Below are 15,116 nucleotides of genomic sequence, written 5' to 3' on the forward strand. Positions count from 1 at the left end.
AGTGATTCCCAGACTCAGCAATTATCAAAATTATTGGAAGAGCTTTTTTAAAAACACCCATTCTGGATTCCACCCCTAGAGCAGTACTTCTCAAATTAATGTGCAAATAGTCACTGGAAGGTCTTGTTGAAACATGGGTTCTGATTCAGTAGCCTAAACATGGGTTAGGTCTGAGACTCTGCATTTCTAACCAGCTTGCAGGTGACCACATTTTGAGTAGCCAGGCCCCAGAACTTCTCACTCAGTAGTTGTGGGTTAGGGCTTATTGTGACAGTTCCCCAGTTTATTAATTTGCCTGATGAATCAGGTTGAATTGCCATGTCCTCTGATCAGTGCTATAATGTAATAATGCCTAGGGATATATTAGATCACATGGGGGTTTTTTTATACACAATTCTCCAGACCTAGTTCTTGGGTCTGCTTTTTAAAATCTTTATTCTTTCTCCTTTTTGCTGTTGTCAGTGGATACCAGTTTGTTTTATTAGTCCTCCTAGCCTGGAAGCATAGGCAACATGTCAGTAAGGCCTTCGCTTTTCATCCTAGTTAAAATTGCAACCTCTCCCCATGCTGCTGATCTCTGTTACCTGCTTTATTTTTCACTATGCTTTCTACCTTTGGACACCTTATACACTTTCCTTATCTTGTTTTTCTTGTTTCTCTCTCAACTGGAATAAAAGAACAGGTCGCTGTTATATCCCCATGGAACTCAGTCAAATTTATTGAAAGAATAAATAAAATGTGTCTGTAATAAAAGAAAATAGGCTCTATGTAAATGCTGAGCGTTTTACAGTGTGTAAAACATGACCTCTGCAGTGTAGGCTCTCTGTAGCTATGTCCTTTTGTACTTATTTCCATAAGCTGTGTTCTAAAGATAGGTGACTGCCCTATAAGTAAACTGCTGCCATTTTTCTTATAAGTAAGAATTCACTTCAGAAAAATGTAATGTGAACGGTAGTATGGATTGCAATGGGTATAAATTCTCACATTTTTATTATGTAGAGCAGGTAATATTATTTCTATCTCGTAGATGGAAGAAAACTGAGGCTCAAGTTAAGTGTGAGTTGAAAGAACTAACAAGTAGCAAAGAAAGTACAAAAGCCTTCTTCCATCCCTGGCCAGGTTGCTCGATTAGCTGGAGCATCATCCCATACACCAGATGGGGGGTGGGGGGTGGGGGCAACCAACAGATGTCTGTCTCTCCCTCCCCCATTCCTCTCTCTGAAATCAATAAAATATGTGTGTGTGTGTGTGTGTGTGTATGTATAGTTTTTTTAAAAAAAGTCTTCCAGCATTTTTTAGATCAGAAAATTCAAACACCAAAGCCAGTTTCATAGTAGATTTCAAAAGCAAGGATTTTATTAAATGAGTGCCACCTTTTTATAAGTAGCCACAAAACCACAATATGTCATAGATCAATGCTTTATATCTTTTTTTTAAAAAGTCTTTGTTGACCATTGTATATATTCCTTTTAGAGTAAAAGCATTGAAATGGGATAGCATTTACATAAAGTTCACAACAGACTAATCGTTTGTGTTAGAAGTAAGGTTACTTTTGGGAAAAGGTAGTAACTGGGAGGGAAGGGAATACAAGGGTTTTTATGTTGTGCTTAGTAGTGTCCTGCCTCTCTTGAACTAGGTGTGGTTATACATAGATATGCTTATACTATAAAAATTCATCAGGCTGCCCTGGCCAGTTTGCTCAATGGTTAGAGCCTCAGCCCACGGACTGAAGGGTCTCAGGTTCAGTTCCAGTCAAGGGGCGAGTGCAGGAGGCAGCCAGTCGATGTGTCTCTCTCACATCGACCTTTCTCTCTGTGTGTCTCATCCTCCCTCTGCTCTCTAAAACATCAGTGGAAAAAATATCCTTGGGTTAGGATTCACAATAACAAATTCATCAGGCTGTACACTTATAATTTTGCATTTTTCTATATGTCTTATACTTCAAAAATTTTACTGTAAGAATTTATTATTTCACCTTGCTGCATCTGAAGAACTTCATGTATAAATATTTAATTGTTTTTATTTCCTCAGCAAAGAAAGAATAGTAAGAAGGTGCGAGTGACAGTGAAGCCCCATTTGCTGTACAGAGTAAGTTTCCTGTTAAAGCATTCAAAGTTTTTACTTTGAAAGTGTAGAAGAAACAAAATGTTTTCAATATATTACTAGAGAATTTTAAATTAGAGTTAATAATAATAATACAGCTTTCTCCTTCCAGCCTTTGCAGCAGCAGCACGGAGTCACTCCTGACCGGGATGCAGAGTTCCGGCTCTTCGACCGCGTTGTGAATGTGAGGGAGGACTTCTCGGTGCCCGTAGGCCTTCGGGGCACCATCATAGGAATTAAAGGAGGTAATGCCTCAGCACTTGTGGAGTAAAACACAGATTTCTGTGTCACATCTAAGCAGAGAATGACTATAAGTTAGGAAAAAACTAAATCCTTTTATGCTTCAGTTAATTTGGGGGTGGTTAGTTTTCAGAGAAAATTCTTCTCTGTCTTGCGTAACTATCTAGGAAGTGATTAAAAGAAGAGGAGTTGAGTAAAGACTGCTGAATATTTGGTAGCTTATATATAGGACATTAAAATTATACAAGACCTTGGTGGGTATGCACATATTTTTATGAAACTGAGCAAAGTGTTTCATCATTTCTCCTTAAGTTAGTCTTTCATCTAATTTTTCTCAGAAGTATACCTTGTCATTGTAATCCCTTGATTTCTGTGGAGAAATAAACATGAAGTATGAGCTTATTTACAGTTAAAAATTTTTAATTAACCAAAGAACTTATATGCATATGTGCATAACCCATGGGCGCAGACAATAATGAGGTGAGGGAGGGCCTGGGGGGCAGGGGAAGTGGAGGGGGTTGGGGGGGGAGAAGGGGGACATCTGTAATACTTTCAGCAATAAAGATAAATATTTTAATTAAATGTGCATATTCATTTGCACATTTTATGCATGCAGCTAGATCATGTATATAAAGCAGACCTATCAGTCTGTGGCACAACAATGTGGATGTAGTTAACACTTCTGGACTATACACTTAAAAATGGTTAAGATGGTAAATTTTGTTATTTTTTTTTACTAAAAAATAAATAAATAGAGAAAGTGGTGAGAAAAGGGAAGCGGCAGCCAAGGATCTCAGTGTGCCTGCAGGAAAGCCAGCAGAGAGTCCAGAAAGAGTCGTCCAGCATAAAGCAGTGCACCAGGGGCCTAGGGGCTTGGGCAGCCGCACTGCCCCTCCATGGCCCAGGCAGGCCAGGCACCTAAGAGGACTGCTTTAGTGCCAACACTGTGCCAGGCACTTTTGCATTTTGCATTTAACCTCAGGTGTTACTTTCTCACCTGAGGTTAAGCGACTCACCTGCCTTTACACAGATAAATGGCAGAGCTGGGGTTTGAACTGTTTCACCTTATTCTTACCTAACTTTGAGCAGTGGTTCTCCACATTTTTCATCTTCACATCTTCTTGAGGTCTTCCCTACTTATTTGACTCTAAAGGAGAATTTTCTTTTCTGAAAAAATTTTAAAAAATAATTTCTTGGATATATTTCTGGCTGTTGGAAATGGAGAAAGGGGGGTCTGGGCTAGGTGTTACCACAGATGGGTGTAATAAAGCAACCCTCCTGCTGCTGCTATCTGCTCAACTCCCTGCATCAGCTTCTCAGACATTGAGCTTATTGGATGTACTCTAGTTAGGTTGTCCTAATAAAGGCCTTAGGAGTCTGATATCATGGAAGTTTCCTTTCTTCTGACAACTCCTATCAGTAATAGCGACTGCTTGGAATTTTGTCTTGAAGGGTTTTAAAGCTGCATCTATCCTGAGTGGAAAAGAGCTCTGTGATTGATCAGCTATGTCTGCCACGGGCATGGAATAGAAGGGGGATATTTGTCATTACTGCCCTCATCTGAGACCACATCTCCGTAGTCATCTCCACTAAGGGGTGAACAAATGTCAGTAATCTTCTGAAGAAGTGGCTCCTCCCTCAGACAGGAAATGGGAGCTTCTTGAGTTTAGGTTTTAGGTAAAAGTGTCAGGTTGAGAGGTACAACAGTATGAGTTCTGCAGGCCGGGTTTCAGCTGGGCAGTGAGGGACTGGGGGTGGTGGGGCATGCTCCCGCCCATTCCAGGAGCTGGCATAGCTCTAGGAATTACAGCAGTCAGAGAAACAGAACCAGTATAATGGAGCGGTGGTGGGGAGGGGGGAGGGAGAGTGACTGTGATAGACTCTTACTAATTCGGGCTTAGAATTCAGAACATTATAGCTAATTATTTCACTCTACCTTGGTGTTACGGGTAAATTTGATCTTTCCAGATATATCTCGTCATGCTCTCTGCCAAATTTGTTGTTCTCCGCTCCTAAGTCCATTGTGCCAGTGTCTGCGTCGTGTCTCGTGTCTCAGCTGTGAACCCGTAGTCTTCCCGGCCATCGTCAGCCGGGCCCTTGGGGCCGCCTTTGGGATCCGTGGGCCACAAACCCCTGCCTGTTGTATCTAATAATAGCCTCGTCCTTTCCATCCCACCCCCGACTCCCGCTGTGTTTTCACATTTTCATTGTGTTTTGTTCTTATTGGAAGACCTTTTCATTTTCATTTTAATTTTTGTTAATCCTCATCTGAGGGTATTTTTTTATTTTTTTAGAGACGGGGGGGGGGGGGGCAGAGAGAGAGAAACATCGATGTGAGAGACATCAGTTTGTTGCCTCCGGCACGCACCTCGACCAGGGCCGGGGAACAAACCCGCAACCCAGGTGTGTTCCCTTGACAGGAATGCAGCCTGAGGTCCTTGGGCGCACAGGCCACTGACACTCGGCAACCGAGCCAGACCCCGGGGCGGGAGCACTGTCCGGCTGCACACTCTCACGTTACTTCTTTTTTTAACTCTCTTATGAATAATTTCAAACATACACGAAAGCAGAGAGAAAAGTATATTCCGCAGAGCATCAGATTTGAAATATTTTACTGTAAATTAATACAAGTAAGGTAGTCTGTGAGCTTATTTGCTTTTCATTTACTGTCTGTACTCCCCACACCCTTTTTTGGTAGTTCTAATATTTCTTAAATTTCAAAACCTCATACACTAATTTTTCATCATGATTTTTTTCTCTCTTTTTTTAACAGCTAACAGAGAAGCCGATGTTCTATTTGAAGTATTATTTGATGAAGAATTTCCTGGAGGCTTAACAATAAGGTTTGTATTTCCAGATTATAATCATGAATTAAGAATATATCCATGTGGCCAGTGACTTTTCATTACTTGTTTGTCTGTAGTTTGAGTTTCTATTATGTGCAAGACGCATGCTTCCTACTAGGGATGTAAAGTGAATCAGACCTGTTTTCTATCCTCGTGGAGCTTTCATTTTGGTGTGGGAGATAATTAACTGATTACAGTATTAATTAATTACAGGAGTTCAGGTTTCTATAATAGTATGATCTGTCCTGATGGTTCCAGAAAGGTGGGACTTGAAGAATGAATACTAGTTAACTAGGGAAAGAGAGGAAAAGTGACAAGTAGTCAGGAAAAAGGACTGGCATATGCAACAGCATATTTACCCATTCAGAAAACTAAAGGAATGGAAGTGTTCCTGAACTTGAGAAACTGTATAAGATTAAAGTGAGAGAAAAGCAAGGACCACATTGTGCAGGAACTTTTAAGCCAACTTTCAGGACATGTTAAGGATCTTGGTCTTCATCCTTAAAGCAGTGTGAAGCCATCAAAATCAGAGGTGTGGCATGATTAGTTTTGCATTTTAAATGTTTAAATAACTTGAGGAATAAAATGTTTTTTAATTTAGTAACATATTAAGTCTTCGTCATCTGTTCTAATGTAATTGTGAGTGTTCAAGCTAGATTGGGGTGGTGTGAGGTATGAATGGCAGGTGTAGTAAGAGAGACAGGAGATTGAGCTGACTCTTGAGAAGTTTGACTATGAAGGGGAGAAAAGATAGCCAGAGATTAGGGGGCTTAGAGGAAGAAAATTGGATTGGTTTTTTTTGTTTGTTTTAATTTAATTTTTTAATTTATTTTATTTTTATTATACTTTTATTTTCATTTTTATTAAATTTTGGGGGTAACATTGGTTAATAACACTGTGTAAGTTTCAGGTGTACACCTTTATAAGCCACACCTGTGTACTCCGTGGCACACTCGCCCCCAAGGTCTGGTCCCCTTTTGTCACCATGTATTTGACCCCATCCCTGTGCGTCCTCCGCCAGCCCCTGCCCGTCCAGTAGTGCATTCTGTTTGTCGGTATCTATGAGTGTGTTCTGTCTGTTCTTTTTCAAATGGAATTTATTAGGGTTACATGGGTTAATTATGTAGATTTCAAGTACAATTCTGTAATGCATTCTCTGAGGCTGTATTGTGTGTGTTCACCCAAAGCCTGGTCCCCTTCCATCGCCCTCTGTACCCCCTTTACCCTCTGCTCTTCTGCCTACACCTACCCCCTTCCCTTTGGTGATCACCATGCTGATGTCTGTATCTATGCTGTTTGTTCTTTTGTTACTTTTTTTATGTCCACATATGAGAGAAATCATGTTTCTTGTGCTTTTCTATCAGACTTATTTCATTTAGCATGATACTCTCAAGATCTACCCGTGTTCTCACAAATGGCAGTATTTTTTCTTTTTATGGCTGAATAATATAGCCATTTTCTTTATGTACCACATCTTCTTTATCCAGTCATTGGTCAAAGGACACTTAGGTTGTTTCCATGCCGTGGCTATTTTGAATAATGCTGCAATGAACATAGTGGTACATATGTTGTGAATTGGTGTCTTCAAATTTTTCATGTATATAGCCAGCAGAGAGATTGGTGGGTCATATGGTAGCTCTACTTTCAATTTTGGGGGTAACCTGTGTGATGTCTTCCATAGTGGCTGCACAAATTTACAGTCCCATCAGCAGTGTGCCAGGGTTCCCTTTTCTCCACAACTTCTCTAACACTCATGATGTCTTGTCTTGTTGATAACAGCCACCCTAACAGGTGTGAGATGGTATCTCATTGTGGTTTTGATTTTCATTTCCCTAATAACTGGTAGTATTAAATATCTTTTCATGTGTCGCTTGGCCATCTGTCTTCCTTGGAAAAGTGACTATTCATGTCTATTAGCTCCTTATCAGAGGCTTTGTTTGCAGATATCTTCTCCCATTTGATGTGTTGCCTTTTTGTTTTGTTGATGGTTTCTTTTGCTGTATAGAAGCTTTTAGTTTGATATAATCTCATTCATTTATATTTTGCTTTTACTTTCCTTACCTTTAGGGTCAAGTTCATAAAAACCCCTCTGAGACCAAAATTTAGTACCTAAGTTTTCTTCTGTGTATTCTGTTTCAGGCCTTACAATCAAGTCTTTAATCTATTTTGAGTTAATTTTTGTGTATGGTGTCAGATAATCTAGTTTCATTTTTTTGCATGTGGCTTTCAAGTTTTCCCAGCACCATTTATTGAAGAAGCTTTCCTTTCTCCGTTGTATGTTTTTGGCTCCTTTATCTAAAATTAGTTGCCAATATATGTGCAGGTTTATTTCAGGCTCTCAGTTTTGTTCCATTGGTCTGTGTTTGTTTTTTCTGCCAATACCATACTTTTGATTATTGTAGCTTTATAGTATAGTTTGAAGTCAGGCAGTGTGTTACCTCTGGCTTTGATTTTTTCCCCCCAGGATTGCTTTGACTCTTTGGGGTCTTGTAGTTCCATGCAAATTAGAGAATTTTTATGTTCTATTTCTGTGAAAAATGCTATTGGGATTTTAATGATGATTGCGTTAAAGCTATATATTGCTTTAGGTTATATGACCATTTTAACAATGTTAATTCTTCCAATCCATGAACATGGAATCTTTTTCCAGTTCTTTGTGTCTTCAGTTTTTTCAACAACATCTTGTAGTTTTCAATGCATAGCTTCTTCATTTCCATTGTTAAATTTATTCCAAGGTGTTTTTTGTTTTAGTAGTCGTAGATGGGATATTTTTTTTTTAATTTCTTTTACTATTTCATTGTTGGTATATAGGAACAGAGCAGATTTTTGTATATTGGAACACAACAAATTTTTGTATATTGACTTTGTATCCTGCAACTTTACTGTATTTGTTTATTGTTTCTAATAGTCTTTTGGGAGAGTATAGGGTTTTTTATATGTAGAATCATGTTCTGCAGATAGTGACAGTTTTACTTCTTCCTTCCCAATTTAGATCCTTTTATTTCTTTCTCTTTCCTGATTGCTCTGTCTAGGACTTCCAGCACTATGTTGAATAAGAGTGGTGAGAGTGGACACCCCTGTCTTGTTAGAGGAAAAGCTTGCAGTTTTTCATCACTGAGTATGATATTAGCTCTGGTTTATCATATATGGCCTTTATTTTGTTGAGATACTTGTTTTCTATACTCATTTTATTGAGAGTTTTAATTATAAGTGGATGTTGTATCTCGTCAAATGCTTTTTCTGCATCTATTGATATGATCATATGATTTTTATCTTTTGTTAATGTGCATCACAGTGTTTGATTTGCATATGTTGAGCTATCCTTGCATCCTTGGAATGAACCCCACTTGATCGTGATGTATTATGCTTTTAATGTATTACTACATTTGACTTCCTAATATTTTGTTTCGGATTTTTGCATCTACATTCATCAGAGGTATTGCCCTGTAAGTTTTCTTTTTTTCTGTTGTCTTTGCCTGGTCTTGGTATCAGGGTTGTGTTTGCCACATAAAATGAATTAGGAAGTATTCCCTCTTCTTCAATATTTTAGATAGTTTGAGAAGGACAGGTATTAAATCTTTGAATTTACTGGTGAAGCCATCTGGTACTGGACTTTCTTTTTTTGGGCATTTTTTTATGATTATTTCAGTTGCCTTACTAATGATTGGTCTGTTTAGGTTTTCCAGTTCTTCATTGTTCAGTCTAGGAAGGTTATATGTGTCTAAGAATTTTTTCTTCTCGGTATTGAATTTGGTGTCATAGAGTTTTGTATTCTTGTATAACCTTTTGTATTTCTTTGATGTTCGTTACAACTTCTTTCATTTCTGATTTTATTTATTTGATTCTTCTATATAGAGCCATACTGAGAATGGCTCCACACTTGAATAGCTCTGGGATTTCCTGACCCACATTGTACAAACCATAGTCTTTTTAAGAAGTTTGACATTTAATTCATAAACTTTTAGTCATTGTCAGCTATTATGCTGTGGGCCCCTGAGGGCAAGCTAACACATGCACATACCTACCTCTACACATACAACTACATCTGTAGAGCAGTCTTTCCCACTGAGCAACCCTGAATAGTCTATTTGGAAAATCTTCAGAAATGCATCATCTTATAAACTGAGATTTTTGTATGATTTCAAGTTTCTCTACTGAATTTAAAAGTAATATTTATTGATTCAGAAAATGGGCTGTCCACCTAAAAATTATTTGTTATTTCTTTCTAGCACAGTCAGTATTATTTCATTTTGATTTTGATGTAACTTTTTACTTTTAGGTGCTCACCTGGTAGGGGTTATCGACTGCCAACAAGTGCCTTGGTGAACCTTTCTCATGGGAGTCGCTCTGAGACTGGAAATCAGAAGTTGACCGCCATTGTGAAACCACAGCCAGCTGTGAATCACTGTAGCTCGAATCCACCGGTTTCAGCTGGGCGTTTGGGAGGCTTAAACCATTCCCCTCAGTCTCTCTTTGTTCCTACACAAGTAAAGACTCTTTCTGTAATTGCCCTTTACAAATCAGAGGCACACTGTAAATAGAAACCTAATTAGACTTATTGTTTTAAAAAGTTTTTTTTTTAAGTCATTTCCATTTTTGTTCTAAACTAATAGGCCAGTAGAGAATGCTATTAATTGCATTCTACCTATGTTATAAAATTACAGTTATAGTAAAGAACAAAGACATTTATTTAAAAAATAATCTTGAAAATGTCTTTTTTCTCTTTATATATTTATTTTCAAACCAACATTAAAATTTTTTTCTTATATATCTACTATCTTATATATCTACCATATTTTACTATATCTACTATAAAATGACATAAATTTGAAAGGTAAAAGGGAGAGGACTATATCTTGTTTATCAAAAGCAATTTTCAAGTTCCCACCATGGGTAATTTCCTTTATTTCATTTTCCTGGGGACAAAAATCAAATTGTTTTGTGTGAGACACGTACCTGTATTTCATTCCATGGCCACAAATCTTACCACACTTTTTAATCCAAATAATACATGTTTATTGTACACTAATTAGAAAACACAGATAAGTAGATAATAACAAAGGAAACAGAAGCAAAAACCCTCTCAAATCGCATAGGTAACTACTGTTAAATTTTTGGTGCATATTTTTGCAGAGTTTTAATCTGCATGAAATCAGTTCTCCATAAGTAATAGCAGATTTATTAATCTAATCTAATCTATTAGATTGCGTTTGTGTAAGATGAACATTTTAAAAATCAAATCATTAAATGCTAGTTTAAATGAGATAATATAACAGTACATTGGAAGAACCTGTTGGTGGGGATATACGGATTTAGTATAATCTATAGCATCTGTTGCGCTTTAAACACTTAGAATAAAACCTTTCAAAACCAATTGCATATGAAGAACGGCATGTTCACTCTAGTAGAATGCCGTCAGGGTGACTGTGTTGAGCTCCAGAAAAAGGGTTGAGATTTCAGATAATGTACATTAAATATCCTCTTGTGCTAAATAATTTTAATGAGTAAATTATTTGCTTTTTAACATGAAACTTTACTTTTTCATGTGTCAGTTCCTTAAGAAATTTTTTGTGCTTTGCCAGGTACCTACTAAAGATGATGATGAATTTTGCAACATTTGGCAGTCCTTACAGGGATCTGGAAAGGTTTCGCACTTTCATCCAACTCTACAAGAGAAGGTATGTATATCTTGTTTGATAGACATTTAACTTGAAAAAATTTAATTTTATATTCCTTTTTCAAGTATGCAATGATTAATTTTCTTCTGAAATCTCATGAATTTGCATACTTTTGTTCAGCTACATACAAAAAAGTTTTTGATCCATGAATGAGAATATAGACAATTTTTAAATTAGTTTTGGATTATTTTTTAGTTGTTTACAAAATCATAGTAACTATAGTTTAAATTGAACAAAGGCCTTAATGGTACTCAGTAACTTATTTGTTTCCACGTGAATGTATAGCTTTGCTGGCAGGTGATTATCTTAAAGATGAATGAGCAGATTCATATTCCTGATAAAGATTAAGAAAAAGAAAGAAATCTTGCTGAAAGAGTAGACTCAGACCGAAAAAGAGGAAAAGGAATGAAATCCTATAACTTTGTTGCAAGTTACTGGCCTATCTTCTCAGTTTAGGTCAAGAAGGAATGTTCTCTCAAATTTATAAACCAGTAGCCTGCACCATGAGGGCCTCATTTATACAAATATCCTCCAGTGACAGTGGCCTTATCAGAGATAGAGAGGGGAAAATAGCAAAGGGAATGGAGGTAAAATAAACATAGAAAGTGAGAGTGACACAATAGACAGGTCTCTTCTGTAAATATGCAATTATAAGTTTTCCTTCAATCATCCATAAATCGTGTCTACCTAAGTATAACCCGTATCCAGATTTTCAGACCCTGTCTGCTCTGTAATCTCTGAGGCTGCTGACCACTCATTCTTCAGGAGTGCTTGCTGTCGGTCACTTACCCATTCAACACATTTACCAAGTGCCTACCATACAGACTTAGACAGGATAGTAGGAGCCTGTGAGAAGTAGTCAAATGCTAGACATTTTTTTTAATTGAATTTATTGGAGTGACATTGGTTAATAAAAGTATATTGGTTTGAGATACACAATTCTACAGTACGATGTAGGGATTGCCAACTGATGATGAATTAGGTTTGGGGTTAAAAGACAAACCTAATTACTTTTATTAACCAATGTCACTCCAGTTGAGTGGTAATTAAGGAAGAGAGGAAAGAGCCAAAGTCACAAGTCAAGCATATTGCCACTCTCTTCCTTAATTACCACTCAATATAATTTATGTTTGATTCCAACCTCTCAGTCAAGATCTAACCCAGTATCTCCAACTATTTAGGAGACAGATACAGATGGATGCCCACCATCCCCCTCAGCCTCAGGATGTCTCAGAATTGACCACAGCTATGGCCTGTTCTCTTATCCTTATTCTAACACTACCATTTTCCCCAAGCATATAGTCTGGAAAGCATGGAATTTAAAATGTTTTACTCTTAATCTCCTAATACTTTTTTGCAATGAGACCGTCAACTGTTCACTGCTTCTCAGTTTCCACAGTGGACCTTGGTTGTCGTTCCAGGCCTAGCATCACCTCCCCTCTACATTTCCTCTTTCTTGCCTCTTTCTTTTCTAGTTCTTACATAGCACAGCCTAATCAGTCTTTCCTAGAGACCCTTTCACCTGTCCTGTCCTGATGGTGTAATTGGGCAAAGTCTCTAATTAATAAGAGCTCCTGGGTTTATGCCCTGAGGCATTGTAGTGTAGTAAATCTGGTAGCAGAAAATCAGGAAATTAGAGGTTTTGTAACTCAAATTGAGTAAATCTAATTTCCCTGAGCTTCTTTGGCCTCATTTATAAAATTAAGTTGGTGGGCTTAAATCACCTTGGAGGTCTTTTCCAGCCCTAAAATAGTATAATTCAAATACTTAGACCGTATAGGGCTCCCTGTTTAGTAGTACTGCTGGAATTCAGCCTCAACTCAAACTAATATTTAGTTCTTCTATAACCTAACCCTACCTGATTCTTACATAAAGCATGTCTTAAGTATTTGGTAAAATGGTCGTTCCAGTCAAACTGGTCCCTTTACTTTCCCTTTCTCACAAACAGATAATTCCTATCTCGGGTTATCTATACATCTTGTTCCTTCCACTTAGGATGCTAGTCCTCTCTCACTTCCAAAATTCCCCTCTCAGTCAGGGTACACTAGTCATGTTACTACCTATTTCTTTGAGGGACCTCAACACTTGGTATTATATTTTCTCAGAATATTCTGCATGCATCTTCTGTTACTGGCTGCTATTTCATTATTTATATCAGTTTAATGCTCTAGTGTTTTATCTCCTGTGTGTTCCAAGAATTATGATCCACCACATACAACATTTATATCCAGGAGGCATTAAAAAGCAGCCTGATATTCATCCAATGAACAAATTCTAGAAAACTCAACACAATTAAAAAAAATCAAGCTTCTGGAAAAAGCAAAAATGTGGAGACAGTAAAAAGATCAGTGGTTGCCAAGGATTAGGGAGAGAGGTGGGGATGAATAAGTGGAGTACTTAAGATTTTTACGGTACTGAAAAATGCTCTATGTAATACCATTGTTGTTGATGATGTAAGAGAAATGTCCAAACCTGTAAAGAATTTTTATGAGTTTATTTGTCCAATGTTGACAATATGCCAGGAAGCAAGATCTCAGATGCTCCCCAGAATGTCAGTTTGCAGTTTCTTTTCTCATTTGGAATTAAGGAGGGAACATAAGGAAGATTACATAAACTTGGGAGAAAGCAAGACAGAAAAATAGCAATGATTGGGTTATAGAATAACAAGGTTATATGCTTTCTTGAGGGTGGTTACCCTTCTGAGGGGTCTGAAAAAGAGGCATTTTAAAGACGCGTTAACCCAGATGCACAGAAACAATAAACAGGGCTTGCTTAAGGCAAAGATAACCTTTTATTAGGGAAGCTATAGGCCTGAGGCATGCCTACCCACTATCACCTGCCCAGTTAGGAATTTATGATCAGATCACCCTGTGAGGTTACTTTCAGTTAGATTGATTACAGAGCCTCCTTTTGATCCACACTGTATGGTGGACACATGCCATTGTACATTTGCCCTAACCCATGAAATATACAACACCAAGAGTGAGCCCAGCGCAAGCTATGGACTCGGGGTGATTATGGGTTCGTGCCCCTCCCGTGAGGGACGTTGATAGTGGTAAGGCTATGCATGTGTGGGGGAAGGGAGCGATTTTGTTGTGAACCTAAAACTGCTCTTTAAAAAGTCTTCTTAAAAAAGTCAAGCCTTTATTGGAAAAATATGAAAACATGACTAACAAATAGCTACGTAGACAGAACAACTGAAAAGACTGTACTCAAACGGTGTTTTCTTCCAGCTGAGCTTACGGTCACTTTTCTCTGAAATGGCACTGTGAGCTTGGGCTTCAGAGTGAACTCAGCTGTCAGTCCTCCTGTTAGTACTGTAACCACATTACTTCACCACTTTAAGCCTCAGCTTACTCATCTATACAGTGGAATCAAAATCTACCATAGCATTTTTATAATCATAGCATTGTAATGATATTAAGATCATGGATGCAAAGTACGTCTTACCATGCCTGGCACAGAATAGACACTAACACAGTACTTGTTCATACCAATCTATTGATCCTGATGTTCTGATTCACTTCCTTAAAGTCAAAATCTCCTATAAGTACTTCTGTAACCCATAACCCCACCAGCCATTGTGCTATGCAAGTAGAAATCTCTTGACCCTTTCACTCTTAAAGACTAAAGAGCCCTGGGTATTCTGTGCATATGAGCTCACTGGACCTTCCTACACATGCTGGTGCCTGTCACAATGATTTTCGAGCATGCCTGCTGCCAATGAGGACATGATATGCCTTTGTACCCAGGGTTTATTATTTGTCTTTGCTCAGAAGAAAATAAATAGGGCCCACCAAAAGCAAAATTGTGACATGATGGCCCTGGTTGGTGTGGCTCAGTTGGTTGGAGTGTTGTCTCATGCACCAAAAGGTTTTGGGTTTGCTTCCCGGTCAGGGCATATACCTAGGTTGCAGGTTCATCCTGGTCTGGGTTCATATGGGAGGCAGCCAATTGGAAGTTCGTTCTCTCTCTCTCTCTCTCTCTCTCTCCCCCCCCTCCCTTCTCCCCTGCTCATCCCCCCTGCCCCTCTCTCTAAAATCAATAAACATACCCTCGAGTGAGGATTTAAAAAAATTGTGAAATGATAAATTTGTATTGAACATCTGCTTTGCTTTCTCTTCTGCCCAACTTTGGAAAATTATATATTTTTTGCCTTCAGGCCTCCTCTCCCTATCAGAAAACAAAGGAATATAATATGATCTTTAGGAAAAACTTACTGCCGTTTTGCTAATTCTGCCCATTCCTG

General features: G+C 38.1%; 1 protein-coding gene across 5 annotated transcripts in view; it reads left to right on the forward strand.

The window, feature by feature from the left end:
* Positions 1-15,116, forward strand: part of XRN1 (5'-3' exoribonuclease 1) — a 126,321-nt gene that overhangs the window by 88,684 nt on the left and 22,521 nt on the right. For all 5 annotated transcript variants that reach the window (XR_013998917.1, XM_081138903.1, XM_081138905.1 and 2 more), the window contains exons 28-32: positions 2,032-2,088; positions 2,216-2,348; positions 5,117-5,186; positions 9,469-9,676; positions 10,772-10,867. Coding sequence is in view for 4 of the 5 variants with exons in the window: in XM_081138903.1 (XP_080995029.1) it covers positions 2,032-2,088; positions 2,216-2,348; positions 5,117-5,186; positions 9,469-9,676; positions 10,772-10,867 (564 nt within the window). In the remaining variant the exon portion in view is untranslated. The remainder of the gene's footprint in view (positions 1-2,031; positions 2,089-2,215; positions 2,349-5,116; positions 5,187-9,468; positions 9,677-10,771; positions 10,868-15,116) is intronic.

This window comes from Miniopterus schreibersii (assembly GCF_964146895.1).
Source record: "Miniopterus schreibersii genome assembly, chromosome: 5".
NCBI lineage: Eukaryota > Metazoa > Chordata > Mammalia > Chiroptera > Miniopteridae > Miniopterus > Miniopterus schreibersii.